We start from the raw sequence: 21,811 nt of genomic DNA, 5'->3' as shown, positions 1-21,811 counted from the left end.
CCCACATACATTGGGATGCTTTCATTTACACCTCCCCTGGGCAAGTCAGGCACATCTGGAGAAATCATCTTCACAGTGTATTACAAGACTAGGAGCACTCCTCATAGGATGGAAAGACAGATGGCTAAGATGAAGCATGACAAGGATATAGAAAATCACAACAAGAAGGGAAACAAAAAATAAATAATCCTTGTCCTTCACAATATAAAATCTAAAGATCACCCAGTGAGATGATCAGGCAACATGTTTTGATCAGGCAACAGAAAACGATTTCTGCAAGTGTGTGTATCTGAATGCTGGGGACTGTGATGAGGCACTGGGGAAAGCAGAAACTTCAGAGGGAATAAAAAAATTGAGAGATGAGGAGGGGCATGGATAGTGGCACTGGCTTGCCCCACAGTGAGTCAATGCCATGACCAGGGGAAACCTGTAGCCCCAAAAGCCCTTAAACATCTGCCTGCTGCGAGCTGAAACAGTGCAAGGAGGGAAGGATCAGTCTCTACTTGTCCTGTTTCTCATTCACTTTCCTTGGGATATGTTGCTAGGCAGAGCAGGAGTGTGGATGTTAGTTTGGACATCCCTTTGGCCACATAGCATTTAGCAGGTCTGAGAGGTGATGCTTATGACACTAAATAAACAGGGCACCACAGACATACATTCATACATACATACATATATATATAGTGCTGCCGCATAGCACAGCAGTGTTAGCCCTGGACCTGGGGCAATTTTTGGCAGGTGCAGCAGCAGCCTGCTGAGCTGGCTCACTTGCAGGGACAGATCTGGCCATACCAGGATGGACAAAGCACAGAGAACCATCCCAGCCCAGCCAGCCTCTGCCATTTAACCTGCAGGGCAGAGAAGCATACCTGTCTTGCCTAATGAGCCTCTGTAAACATTAACAGGGCAGATCTCTAAATTACTTAAACATGCAAAGCAGTGGTTAAAATCATCCAGACTCTTTCTGATGTTTGTATGGCAGTTGGGCTCATTGATCTCACACATCAATAGAAGGGCCACTCAGGTTAATTGGAGGATATATCTTAATTACCTATATGCCTGGAACTGACCAGGCAGCCCAGCCAAGTCCCGGTGGCCTCCCAGCTCTAAAATGAGCCATGCCAGGAGATCCCCTTACACTGTTTACCTGCCTCTCCATCAGCCTTGCTTCCTCTGAAACAGGAGGAAGTCAGTGTACTTTTTGACTAACAAACTCACCCAAAGAGGGTGTGCTGTATCTCACAGAAATTGTAACTCACAGAGCAGGATACACCCAAAGAACATCTCCAGCAAGCACCAGCTTTTCCCAGAGACTTGTTTTGTGCATATCATATTCAAGACCACGCTTTCATGAGACTGTTCCTGTCTGCAGAGATCAGTGTGAGGGAGCCCTGGGGCTCCTTGCCGCCCACGGCCACCATCCCGGCTGCTCCCACGGCTGCTCCCGGCCACCACCCTGGCTCTGCACCCACACGAGCTCTCAGCTGCAGATCAAACAAGCTTTTCCTCCCAGAGATGAGAACTGGGTCTACCTTCCAGTTTCCCTTTTCAGGAGGATTTTTCTCATGTGGGAAGAAAGCATCCCTGACTGGACTTCTGATCAGCCCCGGTGCAAGGGACAGAGTAATCCCGGCGTCCATCTGGCCACCTTCTCCCTGGTCCCTCCCAGACCATTAAGATGAAGATCTATGATTTTATGCCACAAGAGAGGTGGAGATTCCAGCATGTGGTGAACATCTTTAACACACAAATGCCCAAGAGAAGAGAGAGAATGGTGTGAAATCAAAACACAGTTCAAGAGACAGCAAAGCAGCTCCTTTCCTCATTGCACTGCGCAAATCTGGCTTCAGGGAAGCAGTCACCACACTTAAAACCAAAACACTGAATAATTGCAGGCTGCTTAGCCCAGCAGTGCCCGTTGTGCAAAGTCCTCCCTAGAGGTTTACATGCAAATGAGTGATTGGAGCAATTTTAGTCAAATTTAATAACAGGGACAGCAAAAAGGGAACCCCAGGTACAAGCACACAAGTTTAGTCTCAGCAGCTGCCCTGCAATAATGTGGTTGTCCTTGTCCAGAGCCTCTGGGCAGCTAGGTGTTGGTCACACACAGATTCTTCCTCTGACTGTGGCTGACAGGGACTTCATGGGCCTTTCCAATGGCTCCAAAGAGTGGCAAGCCAAAGGGAGATAATGATTTAACGACCATGACAGCCCATTTCCCAACTCTGAGCATTTTTATACAAACCATTGCAGGAACCTGACTCTTGTGAGTCACCCTGTTTAGTTTGACTCCTCTCCTCTGCTCCTCAAGGAACACAAGCCAGCACAGGCCAAATCCTACCCAGTTGATACTGGTTCATGAAATCAATTACAGGAAGCTGCTTCTCAGATTGCAGGGTCCTTCCTTGTGTGCAGCCAACACGCCGGTGAAGGAACACATGTGGATACTTCCTCCAAACACCACTCGTCTCCATCTTGGTTTTTTTCCTCCACTCTCTCACGAGTTTTCTAAACTCATGGATTTCCAGACCCACAGTTTGGAGGAAACAAAGCAGGAGGGAAAAAGAGAACAAGTGTGGATAAAACTGAAGGTAACCTGAAATCCCGGCAGCCTCCCCAGAACCGCTTCTCTCCAACTGGTTGTGCTGCACCCATCTTTGCTAAGATAGAGGCCTTTTTTTTTTTTTTTGGTAGTGTAACCAGAGTTACCAGAAAAATCCTCTGAAGCCAGAAAAGTTTCCTAAAGTGTGAGAGAGGCCAGAGACCAACCCTTTATATTCCCCCTCTTTGTTTGGATCAGGAATTTGCAATCCAAATCCCAGCCACACCAGAGCAGGCAATGAGCCTAGCTGCTGAAAAAGCATCTTAGAGAGCTCATGAGGCTGTGTGCCAAGGGGCTGCTGTGAGACATGGTGAACTGAGTTAGAAAAAAACCTGTATGTATATAATACCATTAAGATAGCAAATAAAAAACCTGTCCTGCAGTGCAAAGGAATGTGATAGTTACTGAGTGCTCCCCTATAGCTGCAAAGAGTCCTTGAAATATTAACAGGGTTATCAGCATTCACTTACCGGTTACAGTAGTGCCTAGATAATTCAAAGCACTAAGCCAGAGCTCATAAATATGTACACATTTCAATGCAAAACTATTATTATCAGAGAATCTCTTCCATTTTTAAACTGAAATTGTTAATTTTTTAAATTAACAAACTTAGAGAGGCAGAAATCTACAGGAAAAATATATTCAGTTTATTTTTGCATCCATTTATTACTGTTTTTTCACGTGCTCTGTGTGTTTTTAGGACAGGTGTTTAATTTTAAACATGTTTATTGAGGTTTTGATGTTAGTACAATGCAGCTGAATTTTGTATCACAACATCTGTGGCAGGTTCAAGCCGCAGAATTTCTAGGTGGCAGAAATTTACACAAATGAAAGTTGGGAGCTTTGTACCCACAGAAGAAAGTGGTGAGTGCTGACACTCTTGCCTACATGGGTTAGGTGCTGAGTATTGCTCACAGAGCACTGGAACAAATCCACTTGATATGAGTCCATGTGGTCACACAGGCCTGAGGAAGGGACAGTACATCATTTTCATAACTTAAAAGGACTTTCTAGAAACTTTCAACCTTCCAGAGGGACGTAAAGCAAGCACGGGCAAAATTATATAATATCCCGTTCAAGAAAAAGCAGCAGAGAAACCACCAAGCCAAGGGCAGAGCATAAACCCACCTAATTACTGCCTCCTTTAACACCATCCCTGTGTCAGTCCAACCATGCATTGAACTGCTCCAGCATAAGGCAACAGAAATCCTACTCAAACAAACAAACAAACAAACAAGAAAAAGTAGTTTTGCTTTGGTTGCAAATGCAAAGCAGTCCTAAGTTAAATGAAGGGCTGATAACCACAGCTCCTCTCCACCTCTGCACTGGAACTCATACTGCATTGAACTGTTTCTTCACACCAAGTAAGAACTTTTTTGTCTGTTTTTTATTGCTAGTTTGGCTTTTTGTCAACTCTCATCCTCCCTTGCATTATTTTCTACTCACTCAATGAACTCAGCTGTTCCTTCATGCTATGGCAGAAGCTTTTTTGGTTGGGGCTTTTTATCAACAGATTGGCTTTTTAGAAACTTGGTGCATGGAAACAGCCCAGCACAGGGTCATACAGATGATGGGAAACAAAGGGCTGTAACAGCCAGAACCAAGATTGATGCATCCTTGCTGCAACTTGCATCCTGCAACATTTGTGAATAATTCCAGCCCCATTCATGTATCTGTTGAACCACGTTACCTTGTGGATTCCTCAGCTTCTTTTGATACCAAGTTTAGGAGAAGACAGCAATGCTGTTACCAGCACACAACAAATTACACAAGCTCAGGCAGTTAAAGGGCTAATTTCTCTCACAATTTTATTAATATGTATGTTTAGTTTCTGCAGCAAAAAGAGAACAGGAAATAATTTTTCCACCAGGAAGTTCAATTTTCTGTTTAAGGAAGGTTCTTAAGGAAATGTGTTGCATATACATAATATTACTTCAAGCTGTGAAGCTTATCAATTTATCAAGCTTTATCTTAAACCCAGCTGCACTTCTTTGGATCCCTTCACAGAGAGGTTATCCCAGAAATTTGCTTCTCTGAAGTTGCCTTCTAATATTCCACCTTAAATTTATTATGTTCACTCACACAGTTTTTTCTTTAAACTGCCCTGCTCCTGTACTTCAGGGATGTAGGTAGCAGTCACAGTCTTCTTTTATTTTGCAATAAGAAGGATGCAATATTCTACCATAAAGGACAACTCAGGTAAAACAAATTCTCTGTTCCCCAATTTTTCCTCTTTACAATAAATATTAACTTTCCTTGACTAGCAACAGTCAGAATTGGACCGAGATGAGATATTTGCAGTGCCTTGTACAACAGCATGTAATACTTCATTTTATATAATAAGCCCATCTCACTTACTAAGTCCCTATGGTGGAAATCCCGTGTACCACTGCATTTTTTCTGGTGGTCTGATGCTTCCACATATCCAAAACAACTTAAATACACAGACAGTGGGCAGGCAAGAAAATTAAGTCACCCAAACAGTGTAATTTCAGAAAATTTAGTAATTTTCCGTCCCAGTATTTGACAAGCACCTTAAGTACTATGTAAGTTGATGGAGGGCCCATCTCCAAAAAAGAGGGCGTTTTGACCCTGGCATATCACACCCAGGTAACAATATATTAATTTCTTCAGAGAAGCAGCAGCATTTCCTCCAAACAAGCAGCAACACATGATTGAACCAAAGGAAATGCAAGGGGGGCTGAAATGCCATCACATGGAAGCTAACCTGTTCCAAGAGATTCTGTGACTCATAAACTATCATAGAGAAAATTAAACGCTACAAAATACCTAAGAACAGAAACAGAAAATAAAATAATCAAGATGTCTAATAAGGAACAGAAACAGTGGTGCTTTCTAAGTGCTGGATTATTAACTACTGTGCTTTCCAAAAGGGATTATACTACCCTGAAGTTCTAATGGGTCAGCTTCTCATTTGCTAGAGGACCAGCTCTCAGGTGCAAGTTCAATATCCCACCCCATGACCTGACCATCTCCTACACCCGTGGGCCCCTCCCACTGCATCATGAGGATGGAACTGGGGTTCAACAGTGAAAACCCATCCCCAGGATAGACCAACAGCTAATTGCCTTCTGACTGACACAAGTGGGATGCAGGAAGGGATGACACAGGTCACAAAGCCAGTCAGAGCCTTGGTTTTGATAATCATGGTAGAATAAAAGGGAGAAGTACGGCAAAAAGAAAAAAAGCACTGGAAATGCAAATACATGGCTGTGAAATCACCAGACTGAGCTCTCTCTTGAGTGCATGGACAGATTCAGTGACCCTCAGGGAATCTTACCTGCTGAATGAGCCAAGAATACGCCTTGCTGGGTATTAGGCAATGTCATGTAATATGACTACAGCAGTAAACACAAAGGCTCTACAGTGCAAAGAACAACACTGGGAATTTCACAACTGCTGAAATCTCAGCCTGATTTTTCTAAAATTCAGTTTCATCACAGGAACAAAATTTAATTAGGGTTTTCTTATCATTAGTCACTTATATAATTCATTGAAATACCTGAAAACACACAACATCCAAATTTTATGCAGCACTAAGCCATCCTATATGACCAGTATTGGATGTGTAGAGTGTGAGTAAAGTTGATTGCCCCATGGGATGCTTTCCAGTCTGAGAAAGCTTTCAAACTGGCCATCAAAACTTGTCACTTTACTTTCCCTTTAGGCCTTGAAAAGAGCAATGGAATCTTTTAACAGCTACAGACTGATCAAAGAGATTCAGAGCAAAAACCCAGGGAGTCACTGACACAACCTCAGAGCAGGAGAAACCCTCCTGGAGGACTTGCCCCAGGGGAAAAAAAGGGATGGATACTTAACTGCCAGAAGTGGTGTGAAGAATTTTATCTGATCATCTCAGCATCTCAGCTTCAGCCCAGTCTGATGCAGGTTGGCTGAGATAAAGGAGTGAATCAGTCATCTCATCTTAAGAAATCCCCACCACTTGGCAAAGGACTTATTTTAAGAGCAGATCGTACAAAAGTTCGTAAAACTCAGTCATACAAAACAAGCATGTTCACTGCACAGAACAGAAAAAATGTCCTTGTCTCTCAGTTCTCACCTGAGTTTATTGCCATTAATCAGTCATGTCCATCAATGCTGTTAGTAGTAAATAGGAATTTCTTAGTTTAAAGCCTCTTAAAGCTGCATAAAGTGCCAGACACTGTTATTAGCTGAGCCATAGGGTAGCTGAGGCACAAAAGTGCAAGTCAATAAATGCAACTGCACCTTTTCACAAGGGATAGGAAAAAAATAGTCAACATCAATACCCAGACTGGCCCACACACGTGTTGCTCCCACAGACTGCAAAGACAGCAAGCACTGACACTCAGTGTGCAGCATGCCCTGCAACCTGGAGCTGCACACAGATGTCCCGTGACTGCTTGAGCTGGTGACCTCTGTGGGACTGTCAACACCTTATGCTGTGGCTCCCAGGGCTCTGCACAAGGAGAAGGTAAAGGATTGTGCCTGCAAAACCTCTGGAAGCTGCAACCAGCAGCTGTGACCGCTGAAGTCTCAACCCCAGAACTGCCAGTGGAAGTGCACGGGCTGCATGGGCAATGCACTGCTTCACTAGGCACATCTCAGGGGACATCCCAGGAAGGGATGGACTCTGCCCCTCACCCTGCACCAGCATACCCACCTAAGTGACAGCACAGGGGTCAGAAGAGGCTGCAGAGTGGATGAGAAATCTGCCCTGCCTCCCCAAATGCAAGAGGGAAGGCGGTGACAAAGGAAGGAGGCTGCCACACCATCAGCAAGCCCTGTGCCTGCTGCAGACACCGTGGGCCCAGGACATCCCCAGCACTGCTGTGTTATCTCACAGAGCAGTCACTCAGCCTGCTGGTTATCCTCATTATTTACAGCAGGTATTACAAAAGCAGCCCAACAAGGTCTCTGCTCTGCATGGCCCTGTACAAACTTGCAGCAAGCAAACTCCAGAGATGCAACACCTTGCTGCACAGCAGAATAGGGCAAACAGATCCAGTGAGTGCAAAGGGAGAAAGGAGAAAAAAATACGGAGGAATGAAAGAGGAACACCAGCATATACTGTGTAACAAGCTTTCAGCATCTACCAGGTCCCAGAATACACTCAGGGTTCCTACTCTGCATAACCAGTGCAAACAACCAGTGCCTGCTGTCAGCAGCTTTGTCTACAAACCCAGGTGTCAGACTGCCAAACTCAATGCAGAATAATGTCAGGTAGCTTGGTAAGTAGGACCTAAAAATTAATCTGTCTTAAATATTGATAAAAAAACCTCAAAGAAATGTACACACATCACTCTAACTTGTACCAAATCCTTTTGCAAACACCCTGCAAAACTAACCAGAAGGCATCAGCAGGTTCATGAGCTTGAGAAACTGAAGTTAAGATGGGATTTAAACTAGCAGGCAATTATCTGCCAGATGGAGAGCTCATCGTGCAGAGCACACATCACTAAATTACACTTTGTCAGTAAGAGGAGGCCAACATCAGAAATACACCCCGTGAGAAGGGGAACTGAGTCAGCCAACAGGATAGTTCAACCCAGTCGTTGCTGCCAAGAGACCTTTACCACATGTGTAGGGCAGCGTTGGCTGTCTACAGCATCAGCGAGCACACTGCGGGAAAAGCCACTGCATCCAAGCGACAAGCAGCAACACGTCGATAATTACTAGCAAGTCTATCATCATGGCAAACTGCAGTGAGAAAGATGATTAAACAGTAGGTGAAGATGGGTTGGGTATTTAGCAGCTGAATACTTAGCAGCCTAATTTAAGTCTGAGCCCATGAATTCTTCCATAACCGACCCTTTAGCCCATCTGGGGGCAGCTCCACATAAAATCAGAATACAGTTACAAATAGTTAAAGCCAGGAGGCAAACAAATCATCTCTGACTAACAGGAAAGTACTCCATGGAAAATCCCAGAGTTCTTGTTTATTTTGCCATTAAGTTCCCAGGTGAGAAGAATTCAGTTCCTGCTTACAACCAGAAGTGACCTAGTCCTGACATGGCCTGAATGTCTCATGATCCCACTTTTGTTATGGCCTAAACAGCATCCAGTGGCTGAGGGTAAAAGCCAGACTGCCCACACTGCTGCTGAAGCAGAGGTGCCCATGCACATGAGCCAGAAAGCTGCCTCTCCTGCACCCTCCACAAGTGAGTGTGATCCTGTGGCTTATGGCACTTACCAAGGAGATGGGAAATGTGAGTCCCACAACAGCTTCTGAACCTTCTTCGGCTCCTCTTTAATGTATAGCACAGTGAGAGCTCTTAGATCAAGGGCTGGAGCCCAGCCCATCTCTGGCCTCGCTGAGTGTCCTGATCGCTATGCTGAGTGAAGTGCCCAAGCTGTAGTGGGATGGTATTTCAAGTATTGCCACTTTATAGGACACTAAACTGCTTAAAACAGAATAGGGCTGCAGGGAACAGGCAGCTACAAGTGAAATGCTGTAGCACTTGCTGGTTAGATCCAAGTACTCTTACTAGGCCTAAGGTGAAAGGTGCCAAATGCCTCTCCCTAGTCATGCTGAGTGGTGCCTGCAGTGTCTGGAGGCTGCTGAAACAAGAAATGCACTGGTATGGGACAGCTTTTACACGACTTAAACTAAATGCACACAGCCAAAATATTTTTAAAACTAAAAATCACAGCTTGGATGTTCAAGGGTCTCCTTTAGAAACACAGCCAGCACGAACACCACTGCAAGCACACAAATAAATGAGGCTGAGCCAGTTCCTGGAAAGTTCAAAAGTGCTATGACAGGAATTCAAAGCAATAAGCTCAGTGTCTTGCTAATATCAGTTTTGAATAGGATCAAGGAGTCTGATCTGTGGCTAGTGAAAGGAAAGAGCAAACCCAACCAATCCAGCAGATCTTTGTGCCCATGATGTGTGCTCTGGTGGCACGGCAGCTACAGAGATACACCTTGACTATATTGGCTTCCAAACCTAACAGCCCCTTGGGATTTGACAGACTGCTAGGTGCTGGCCATCACACCTTGGAAACTCAAATCTAATAACATAGTCCTTACTTTGCCCCTTTTGGTGGGGTCCAGAACCTTTCTTCCTGAAACTGGGCCTAGCCCAAAGACTCCACGGCAGGCAGGAGATGTCATGTTGACAGCAGTTGTTAATGAGGGATTTTTCTTTTGCCTCCTTTAAAAAGCACTGAAATATTTTGACCATACGTGTCATTTCCAAAAGCGCTGGGGACCTGATGGAATGTAGCATCTATCACGTGTCAGGCAATGGTGTTGAAAACAGATTACTTTCCTTTCTATGTGATAAACATAACATGTCTACGATTATCATGTGGTCCCCTGAGGATTTATTACAGGTTTGCTGTTCCATTTATTTGCTTCTTTTGTGCTTGGCAAGGGTAAACACTGGAATAAATATGAAGGTGGTTACAGCTTAGCAGCATTAACGACTTGTTGAAACAAAGTCCAACAGTTTTCCTTTCTCTCCAGCAAATCCTACTTTTCTGTTTGAGTGTTTTTCTTCAAGTGCGAAGATCATCTTTCTGAAGTATTTTAAAATTTTCTTTCTTTGTTGAATGCCAAATCCCCATAAAACTGTACTTTCCCCCTTCATTCACTCAAACCCTTGACAATATTTAAAGTATATCCCAACATTATTCATGGCAAAACATTTTCCTCTTTGTAAATTACAGCCTCCCCCATCTTTTCTATCTAGTCTGCTAAGCCTGTTACTACAGGTAGTTTGCTGTAACAGAAATAAGTACAATCATCATTCCAAAAGAAAACAAACCCTTCCTTTCTGGCACATACATTCAGGGTGGGTTCATCCCACTGAACTTTAGCCACCTAACAAAAATGCAATCAGCCCAAGTCAGTCATTTATGTTTCCTCTTTAATCAGTAAGGTGAGATGGACATTGCCACTCAACAGCCCTCCTGCTTATCAACCAGTCATGGCTGCAATCTGCATTTGAGGCATTTGAAGAGATATAGAGGATGGTACCAGATAGAGATCTGACCATAAAAGCTGTACCTTTGATAGTGCTGTTTTTAATCCAACAAGATCAACACATTGCAATTCATTCTCAAGCAGTCTTAAGAATTATATATAAAAAAAAAAAAGCATTAGGCAAATCTCAACAGATTTCAAAGTTTTTTATAAAGATTACATCCTTCCCCTTTTGGAAAATTTTATTACTTCTATAAATAGCTCAGTGTTTTTCAGCACTGGAAAAAGAGCTCCATTGCAGGGGGAATAATAATACTGTCACTTGTCACAGAAATACAAAGTGGCAAAACTGAATTTAATTAGATCTCAGATGTTCTTTGTTTCAAGTGGACAACCACTGTGAATAAATCTTTGAAGAACTGAACTCCTTGTCTACTTGTTCTGTACTTTTATTTATGCAACTTTTGTCCAATTAGTCTTAAAAAAGGAGCTGGCAACAAAAAAGCCTATCGCTCAGAAAACACAGTACTACCAGATTGGTTTCTTGAATAGCAAAGTGGATGTCAGAGTAGTTAGGAATATTATAATGTCTAAAAACATCATAATTCCCACTGAAATGAGGACAAACTGTAACACTGAAGATTGCCAAAGATTGTCATTAGATCTGATCTGAGTATCTTAAACTCTTCTCTTCAACCCTCCTACATTTCCTAAATACTTTCCATAGATATTTTTGGAAATGCAAGTCAGTAGGCCAAAGGAAGCCAAAAGAGAGAGTTGCCCAAACTCTGTAACTTAGGCAATACTGAGGTAAGCAGATAAGTTGTGTTGTTATCTCAAGTACTCAAACATAGAGAGCTTGTCCTCACCAACTGACTCTCAAAACCCTGAGGGCTTAGGAAAGAGAGGGTGAAGGAATGGAGAGCATAGATCTTGTGTCTTAACATTTGATGCTTCCCTTACTCATCCTCCATGCATGAGCATTACTGCTAGGGTTGCCTACACTGCTAAATATTGAAAAGGTTTAAAGAGGTTTCTGCTTCACATTTAGTTGTTTCCTTCTCCAGCTTTCAGAGCAGTCATGTTCCTGGGGTTTTCGTATCAGTCTCACCTGACCCACAAGGGAATTGAGGGGCCCAGTGAAACTGCAAGTCGAACCTGTGCCCAACAATTGCTGTACCCAACATAACCAGATGTATGTGAGCTCAGCTATGCCAATGTATGCAGCAGCTACACGTTTGGCTGAACTGGAATCACCATCATAGGTGTGGCATGCTGTCACATGCCCCTTGACCCACGAATTCTGAGCACCCAGCCAGTCCAAAGACTGGAGACAACTTGTCAGGAGCAGGGGTGTCTGACAGACCTGCTGCACACTCTGAGGAGGAGGAGGCCGATCACAAATGCAACACCTCAAACCCTCCGTGAAGATGCTGGGCAATACCAGGATGCCAAGATGCTCTGATCAAGATGCTCTGACCAGACTGGTTGAAATGTGAGGATGTCTGGCTTCCTAGCCAAGTGTCTGCTAAGGGTCTCTCAATCACCCTATAGAAGAGCAGTGAGCACACTACCTACTTCACCTAACGCTGTACTTTAAAACCTCACATTATGTTTCTCAGGCATGGGAAGTCTGAGAAAACTTATTTAGTTCCAAGACAAGAGTCAGCAATGGATGGGAGTTCCAAGGTATTAAGTATACGCACTGAAGGAAAACGGACCATTCAGTGAGTAGATGTAAAATGATAGGCTTTATCAGCAGCCAGACACTTCCTCAGGTAACGCTTGGGATGTTGGAGATAATGAAGTATAAAATCCCACTGCTTCACATCACCTACTTTCCCCACCACTACCTCTACTGCAAGTTTACTATCATGCTAACATCAAAACTTAGAAAACTGTTCCTGTATTCTAAACAAAGAGTTCTCTTGCCATTACTTGGACAACAATTCAATGTTTATTCTGTATTTTGCAGTTTGCAGCAGGTTCTGCAATCCCAACCTAAAACAATTCTGAAATACCTAACCAGAAAAACATAAGAGAGGATTCTTCTGAACTCATGAGTGCAAGTCAGAAGGAAGAATACTTCAGTGATGTCTGAGATGGAAGGAAATCACAAGAGAATACACCAAGGAAACCAATTCATTAATATACCCTGAGGCTTAAAAAGTAATCAAAAAATATAAACCAATTACTAATCCAATTTTTAAAATTGCTTATGACAACTATCTCCTCATTTGCAAACAATGTGAAAATGAGAGGAAAAAAGTTTTCAAGGTAATCCCACCACCAATCTTCTCTACATTTAATTTCTTTCCCATAAGGAATTATCAAGTAAAGCTTATTAGATCCTTCTCAATGTCATATCTCCATTCTCCTTCTTCTTACACTTTCTCCTTGTTACTTTAGCTTCTCTCTTTCCCAGAAATTGCCAAACAAAGTATCAACATTTTATTTATTGAAGACAAAAGATACTTTTTACCTCAGTAAAAAGTTACTTTGTCAGTCAGACTCCCACTAAATAATTTCCCCTCATTGCCATAGATGTTTTCCTGTCTTTTGAGACAAAAACACACCACTCCTGTGAAATCCAGGCATGAAGTGGAAGGAAGCCTGTAGGGAAGCAACAAGGCAACCACGGCTTTTTGTCAGCTGGAACACATCATACAGCTGAAAATGGAGAGTCACAGAGCAGGCTGGAGGGACACATATGTACAATGCATCTTGCTGTAGCATGAATTAGAATATGGAACCTATATGGATGCAATAAAGGATACAGGTAGCCACAGCAGATCCAGGAACTACTCTAACTTTAATTTATGGTAACTGTTCTTGATTTGATTTTTAGGAAAATTAATGTAAATGTCCAAAGTCACCACTACTAGCTATTACCAATTATCCTTCAGTCCCACCAAACACACCACACAATGACTGGGGATACAATCCTGCAGCCTGTGGTATGCCTTCTTTCTAAATGGGTCCCTCACCACTGCCTCCCGGGCCTCGGCAGCGCTCTGCAGCGGGATGCACGAGGGAAGAGCAAGAGCCCAAGGTCCCTGGGACACCCGCCTGCACAAGCCTTGCAGCCACACAACAGGCTCCTCTCCTGCTCCAAGGGGAGAACTCTCCACCCATCCATTCCCATCATCTCCCAGTTGTGTAGCTCACAGGGATCCCTACACCAGCTGCCTGTAGGAATGTTTCCCTGGAAGGAAGAGCAGTTTGGGTGCTAGGTGTCCCTTGCTGTCCCTGGAAGCACATCCTTGGTGGCAGCCAGCAGCAGCTGCCCTGTGGACCAGCCCCCAGAGCTCACAAGGCCCCACCTGCCCTGCTGCCCAAAGGTGGGGACATGAGGCTGGGCTGCACCCTGGCACTGCCCCAGTGTCCAGCACACAGCCTGACAGGCCATGCCATGCTCATCCTCTGTGCCCAGAGGTGTCCCTGTACACATAAGGATACCTTTTCCATAGAATTTCCTGTTTTCCTTTAATCTCAAATCTTGTCACACACAAGTAATCCCCTGTACTTTGTATCTCAGGCACAGCTGTGGCCTCACCTTTCTCAGAAGGTTGGCATCAAAGTATTGCATCATCTATATTTGTATGGAAAAGGCACAAACCTGGAAATTCAGGATCATTAGCAATAATGACTTTTAAATTACAATAATAATGAAGATTCTTTACCAAGCTCTAAGTAAAAATTCCCAAAGGTGATTGTAACACAAGCTCTATGTTAATTTCTATTCGCTGATAGAATGCCACTGGATATTTAAAGCTAAAGAAATGCAAAACGCGATAATTGAGCTTGCACAAAATGCTCAAAAGTGCTCATTCCTCAAAAATGCTTGGGTGCCTATCCCTCACTGCCTGAGGTGCAACGCCTTCCCAGAACTGTATATTGTATGTTGCATAATATTTCACATTTATCTGGACCACTCAAAAGCTGTAGCATCCAGGCAGTTTGGGCTTTGTCCGCACTGCTGATTTAGGCTGGGTTCCCAGAGGAGTTTGCACACACATCTATTGTATCCCACCGAGCTGTCCTTGATGATAAGTGGGACTACTTGTGGCAACACAGCCAAGCAGGTGCCAGCAGTGTTTGCAATGTGATACCCAGGCAAACTTGTGTAACATTTATGCAAAGCTGATGCTCACACCAGCCTTCCCCCCCGCCCCAGCGAGCTGCCCCAGCAGGAACAGCAATATAATGTTTAGCAAGCAAGCGCAATGTGACTTCAGCAAGGTTTAACCCATTTTTTGACCAAATAAATCCCAATTTAACACTATCATGAACATCACTGTGGACAAAAAGTAATCATATTCAACCATCCTTTCAATTTAAGCCATGCATTTATTAGTAACACTAAGAAATCACAGACTGATTGACTCTTGACCACCTGTTTTAGAAGGTCACAGTAAAATCCTGCCCTTTCTGGAAAGTAGGGGCAGGATTTCAGCAGAGTCCAGATTCCACCCCAGTTGTTAAAACAACACAATGTGCAGACATGGGAATATAAGGCCAAAGTACTCTCTTTCTGCAGGAGAATTTTGAAGGTACACTAGAAAAAGGAGAATGCACCCTTTTAAGGGACCCCTGGAGCACTTCTGGAACAGCTGCATGCAAAAGGAACCCAGTTTGTTCACTCTGACGCTCTGTACAACAGGCACAGGCAGAGGGGCACCCAGAGACATTCACTTCAAAAGAGACAGACTTCAAAAGCTCCTTCCCAATCCAAAGCAAAATGCTAATATCCACACACCCACACTCCTCCCTCCTGCGCCTGGGTCGGCTCCTGGCTGGCTCTGGGGGCTAGCCCACAGGTACCCCAGCACCCAGGCAAGGGCAGAGCCTGCCCCAGCTGCTCACCACCCCACAGAGCTTCTAACAATGCTGACATGCAACTTCTGACAGCTTTATGAAGCCTATTAGCTCCATTTGCTTGGTCTTCATGATTCTTAAATTTTGTTTATAAGCGGAAGGCAAAAATTATCACGCTTATTTGAATAATCCCCAAGTCAAATGAAAGAGTGCTGCGTTTAGCCACGTATCAGTGTCTCAAAGTAACTCAGAGGAGTAGCAGGGCTCCTCGCTAGCACTGCACACATTCACATGCCTCTGCAGCGCAGCACATCGCTAGATAGAAATAAGATTTTTATAGCACCACTGTTATTTCCGACTCATACAGAGATCAAATTCCCCAAGTTCATAAAGAGTTCCAGTCCTTCCCTGACCTAAGAGCAGCTGTGAGTAGCGGAGGACTTTGTGTTTGTCTGGGTTGAGAGGTTAATGGCTACTCCATAGACACATTTTTTTCGGTTAACTGGCAGGTCATTTCAGCAGATGATTTGCAGGTGTTACACAATACTTAGAGATAACCCTGTGGAGTACTTCTGTCTGAGCTTCTTCTGTCTCTTTTCGTTTTTGAACTGCATCAGATAAATCAGAGAAATCACGCAGGTGAGACCTTCATGGACTAATCACACAACGACAAACTGCCCTTCCAATTTCCACACAGTGAACTTCTCCAAATAAATGTCAAATGTAGTTGTGTTTGATAAAATTATCTTAAAGTCCTAGCCATAAAAAACGTTAACATTTCAAGTATCTCAAGACACGCAGCAGACAGTCCATTTTGATGAACATCACAGCACAGCTTCAAAGTTCACACCTTCACAAAACATGAAAATGATGCAGGAGTAATCAATTGCCTGCATAAGAAAACAGGTCTTCAGTCCTACCTGAGACTTCACCCACTTAAACCGTGTAAATCATACTGAGAAAGGAATCCTTCACGTCAACTATTCTTCAGCACTGAACACACACTTTAGCTGGTCTAACAACTTTTCCAAGCTTTGTCCTCCGAGATGAGCGCTTATCTTCTGCTACCAGATAAAGAGCTACTGGTTCAAACAGACAGTGCCCATGCAATCATCTGCACCTTAATCCAAATGTTTTTCTTTAAGGTCACAAGCCTACTGTCTGTTTCTCCCGCTAGTTCTCACAGGACATGGAAACAACATTTACCTTACTACATGAGCTGCACCCCAACATTTTGGAAGAACCACGAGTGGCTTTTGAGGAGATACACTGCAGCAAAATCAGTCAGCTCAGTTAATGCCTCTTTCATTTTTCTGAAGCAAAAAGGATCTCAAGCCTGCAAACAATGAAAAGCGCGGCTCACTTTTCCGAGGCCTTGATGCACACCGCGGACATTTTTACAGCAAAACAACTGCTGCTGGGATTTGATTAGTAATCAAACTACTGCACAGTTTGATTACTATTTTTCTAATAATCTCCCCTAGTACTTTGGGCTTTTTTCTTTTTTACAAAAACAACACAAATCTTAGTATTAGTTTGCAGAGAAAGACAGCAAGGAAAGTATTTGGCTAAACCTTTGAAAGTCAACAGAAATATGGGATCAGGTCCACAGTAAACTTTATAGAGTGGCACCTGAAGAGGAAATTACTCATTGGATGATTGATGTCACAATCAGAGGCATAAAAAGTAATTCCATGATAAACAAGCAGCTGAGCAGAAGAAGAATAATATCCTAAGAGCCTGTTTGTGCTCAAATAAAGGTACATCTTGGACAATATGGAACAGTCTTCATACACACTGAGAGACCCAAGTTCTCCAATGAAGTTAATGGCACGGTAAGTAAAGGTCCTCTCTTTTTCTCTCCCTCCCCATAACAGCCCTGGTTTGGGGGCTGCATTTGGCCAGTATCTGCCCCTAGTACCACTAAAGCAACTCCAGTGCCATTAGCCATGTTACACAGCTATCACACAGCCAGAACTCTTTGCTTTCAGAGCTGCCATTTCCCACAGGAGTGCAGGTCAGAAATGCAAACACATCCATCTGGGCCACACCAGCTCTGGGCTGAGGTCTGAGGAACTACCAGCCAAACTTCCGGGTACACAGAAGGGAGTAAACTTGTTTTGTTGCTGAAAAAGCAAGAGATATCAAATCTCAACTTTGTTTTTTAGAGAAAAATGAATAAAGAGCAGAGACAGCAATACAGATACACATGCATTCCCTACATCGCTGCAAGTTACATCATTTACTACCTTCATGGAACCACATCAGAAAACCTGCCAAGGTACCACCAGCTGAGGGAGTATGCTCCCTTCCATGCACACTCATATTTATTTATCCTTATGATCCACGTTTACTAAATAACTTCAAAGCACCACTTCAATCCACAGCACATAGGCTTGATACATTTTTGTGGTTCCTCTCCAAAAATTTCACAGATAAATTGCTGCTTCAGGAAACCAACAGCTACACTCTAAACTGCAAATGTGTTATCTCTGTGCATGCCCCTATACAGGTCTGACAAACAAAATCACGCAAATACTTGCTTACCTGAGACTGACACTTTCATAAGGGCTTCCAGGGGTCTGTTGTTGTCCAGATCACGACTGAGTTTGAGTTCCCCAGTGGCAGAGTCCAAAAGGAGCAAGTTTAACTCATTGCCTTGGACAAAAGTATAGGCCAGGCTATCAGACACATCGGGATCATGAGCCGGGATCTTGCCAATCACGCCAGAGGGAAAGCTGTTGGACTTGTTGGTCACGTAGTTATTGAAGAGGATCTGGAAGTCCTGCAGCACGGGTGGATTGTCATTCTGGTCCAGGAGGCGGATGTGCACAGTTGCTCGGCTCACAAGAGGGGCTGAAGTGGCCTGCACCACAATAACGTACTCTGTCCGGCTCTCATAATCCAGGTCCATTAGGGCTGTGAGGTCTCCATTGAGCAAGTCTAGTTGGAAGACCTCAGGGATGTTCCCCTCTACAATCTGGTACATGATCTGTGCATTGGTCCCCTCGTCGGGATCGGCTGCACTGATTCGTGCCACAATAGAGCCCACGGGGCTGTTCTCCTCCACAAAGATATCAAATTCATCCTTCTCAAAGACAGGGGGGTTATCATTAATGTCCAGCACAGTCACCTGGATGTCCACAGAGGCTTTCAGTGGTGGGCTGCCCCTGTCCACGGCAAAGGCCCGCAAGCTGTAGACAGCCACGTTCTCGCGGTCCAGCTTGCGCAGTGTGCGTATCACTCCAGAAGTAGGTTCAATGTAGAAGTCTCCATCTCCATCGTCACCACCTTGGAATGTGTAGAGGAGACGGCCATTGAGGCCTGAGTCACGGTCAGTGGCAGACAGCTGCAGAACGCTGGTGGAGAGTGGCACATCCTCAAAAACCGATCCCTGGTAGCGGTCGCGCAGGAAGCGCGGTGCATTGTCATTGGCATCCAGGATGAGAATCTCAACATACGTCGTGTCTGATTTCTGGGGGATACCATTGTCATGGGCTGTAATGGCCAATGTGTAGGAGGCCTGGTCCTCATAGTCCAGCTCCATCAAGGTGGTGATGGTGCCTGTATCAGGGTCAATGCGGAACTGGGGGATATTATCGTCCAAAATATAAGTGATTCTCGCGTTCTCCCCCGTGTCTTCATCAGTGGCACTGATGGTGACAATAGAGGTGCCAATGGGCTTGTCCTCACTGACGCTCACTGTGTAGTGGGAGCTCTGGAAGACTGGGCGGTGTGTGTTGGCATCTGTGACATTGATGAAGACCTGGACGGTGTCAAAGCGAGTGCCATCAGAGGCAGTGACTGTGAGCACATACTGTCTTTCTTGCTTGTAATCCAGGGGCAAGGCCAGTGTGATCAGCCCTCCTCCACTCTGACTGGTGATAGCAAAACGGTTCCTGGTGTTGCCACTGGTAATCTGGTAAGTCACAACACTGTTAACGTCCCTGTCCACTGCTGTCAGGGTCAGGACACTGCTGCCCACAGCTGCATCCTCATTCAGTCTGAGGTGATACACCTTCTCTGTGAAGGTGGGGTTGTTGTCGTTCACATCCAGGACAGTGATGGACACGCTGGCTGAGGAGGTCATGACCGGCACACCATGGTCCCTGGCCTCCACCCCAAAGTGATAGTTTTCCACAGTCTCTCGGTCCAGCTCTGCAGCCACAGTGATCCACCCTGTGCTGTTGTTGATTTGAAAAGGGAATCCAGAGTCACCTGCTGCAGGGGCACTCCCAGTGGACGGTGCCATCTCTATGAGTTTGTACTCCAGGCGGGCATTCTCTCCAGAGTCAGCATCCACAGCCTGGATGTGCAGCACTGAGTAGCCCAGAGGAACATTCTCCAGCACCGTGGCCTGGAAAGGAGTGCTCACAAAGATGGGGGCATTGTCATTCACGTCTACAACCTGCACCGACACCATACCACTGGAGTTGATCAAAGGAGGTCTGCCCCCATCCTGGGCTTTGATCCGGAGTGTATACTCCCGAATAGTCTCATAATCCAGAGGGTTGATGAGGTCGATGGCGCCAGAGAAAGAGTGAATGTAGAACTGGCCTTTCAGGTTGCCACTCACAATGCTGTAGTGCACCTGGGCATTGCTGCCCCGGTCTCGATCTGTGGCCTGTACCTGCAGTATCTGGCTGTTCACTGGGGCATCCTCTGGCACCTGAACCAGGTAGCGCTTCTCACTGAACTGAGGGTAGTTGTCATTCTCATCCTCTACAGTGATGTGCACCATAGCCGTGGCACTGCGTGGTCCTGGATCCTTGCCCTGGTCATTGGCTTCCACTACCAGGTGATACTCAGAGACCTCCTCACGGTCCACCGAGGCTCGGGTCCTCACAACCCCGGAACGCGGGTCAATCTCAAAGACTCCATCACCAGCTCCTGGCTCCAGCAGGCGGTAAAGCATGTTGGCATTGGCTGGGGCATCACCATCAGTGGCACGGATGGTCAGCACCTCATAACCCACCTCCAGGTTCTCCCGGATGCTCTCCCGGTACTCGGGCTGCTCAAACACTGGCTCGTGGTCGTTGGTGTCACTCACAGTCACCGTCAGATAGGTGGTGGCCGAGCGGCGGCGTGGGGAACCATGGTCGGAGGCGGTAACCTTCAGCACGTGGGTGTCCTTCGTCTCCCGGTCAAGGCTGCGGGCAGTGACCACACTGCCCGTCTCGGCGTCGATGGTGAAGTAGTCGTTGGAGCGCTCGTCGAAGAGCGCCTCCATGGAGTATGCCAGCCGGCCGGCTTCACCCTCGTCAGGGTCCTGGGCCCGCAGCACGATGACCGCCGTGCCGGCCGGTTCGTTCTCGGGGATGGAGACCTGGTAGCTGGGCAGCTGAAACTGCGGGGGGTTGTTGAGGCTCCGCGCCCGCCGCGCTCCTCGCCGCCCGCCGCCCTCCCTGCCCGGCGGCTGGGCGCAGCCGGCGGCGGCTCCGCGGGGCTCGGCGGCCGCCGGGGGCCGGGAGCGCCGCGGGCAGGGGCCGCCGCCACGGGGCCCGGGGGGCCCGGGGGGGGGAGCGCGGCGCGGCGCGGTCCCCGCAGCCCTCAGGCGCCCGGCGGGCGGCCGCGCCGGCGGCTCGGCGGCAGCGGCAGCGGCGGGGCGCCCCGCGGGCAGGTGGAGGAGCGGGGCGGCGCGGGGCGGCCGCGGGTCCCCGCCCCCCGCCGACGCCAGGGCGCAGAGCAGCGCGGCCCAGGACACGCAGGCGGCGGCGGACAGCAGCCGCGGCATCTCCGGAGCTCAGCGGGCAGCGGGGCCGGGCAGCGGGCTGCTGCACAATCCATCCACCCGCCGGGCTGCCCGCCCGCCCGCATCCATCAGCTGCCGGCCCGCCCCCCCCACCGCCCTCGCCTCCCGGGCACCGCCGGCCCCGAGCCCCGCGCCCCGTCCCGGTCCGCGGCCAGCGGGCTGGAAAGCTCCAACTTTTCCACCTTAAACTTTGAAGTGAGTTCAAATTGGCTCCTCTCCTCCTCCCGCCGCCGCTCCCCAGAGGGCGATTAGCATAAACCTGCTGCTCCTCTTCTTCGCCAAAAAGAAAAGAAAATCAAATACCGGGGTCCCCCCCCGCGGCGGGGCCGGCCCACGGGCGGCGCGGTCCCGCGTGGCTGCGCGACACGGCAGAGCCGCCGCGCCTCGTCCGTCCCGTCCCGTCCTGTCCCGTCCCGCTGCAGCCTCCCGGCTCGGCTCGGCTCCGCTGAGCAGCGCAGGCTGCGCGGAGCGCGGCGGGCGCTGCCCGGGGCGGGGTTTCCTGCCGGCCCCGCCCGGCCCCTCCCGGGCGGCGGCGGCGGCGGGGGCCGGGCCGACTTCAGCCCCGCGGGGCTCCGGCTCCGCCGCCCGGCGCCCCTCGGCGGCCGGGGGAGCTGCCCGGCCCGGCGGGGCCGTGCGGGCTCGGAGCAGGTCCCGCTGCGGCTGCTCCGCTGCCCCATGCGGACGGAGACTCTCGGCCGCTACCCCGCGC

At 47.0% G+C, this 21,811-nt stretch overlaps 1 protein-coding gene across 1 annotated transcript in view; it reads right to left on the bottom strand.

The window, feature by feature from the left end:
- CELSR1 (cadherin EGF LAG seven-pass G-type receptor 1) overlaps positions 1–21,084 on the bottom strand; it is a 162,539-nt gene extending 141,455 nt beyond the window's left edge. Inside the window, exon 1 of the mRNA XM_014248811.2 lies at positions 17,898–21,084. Coding sequence (XP_014104286.2) covers positions 17,898–21,084 — 3,187 coding nt within the window. The remainder of the gene's footprint in view (positions 1–17,897) is intronic.
- Positions 21,085–21,811: the final 727 nt, after the last annotated feature.

Source organism: Pseudopodoces humilis, chromosome 5 (assembly GCF_049639895.1).
Source record: "Pseudopodoces humilis isolate 2021_Gansu_Grassland_sample_001 chromosome 5, ASM4963989v1, whole genome shotgun sequence".
Taxonomy (NCBI): Eukaryota; Metazoa; Chordata; class Aves; order Passeriformes; family Paridae; genus Pseudopodoces; species Pseudopodoces humilis.
This window is presented reverse-complemented; position numbering and strand designations above follow the sequence as displayed.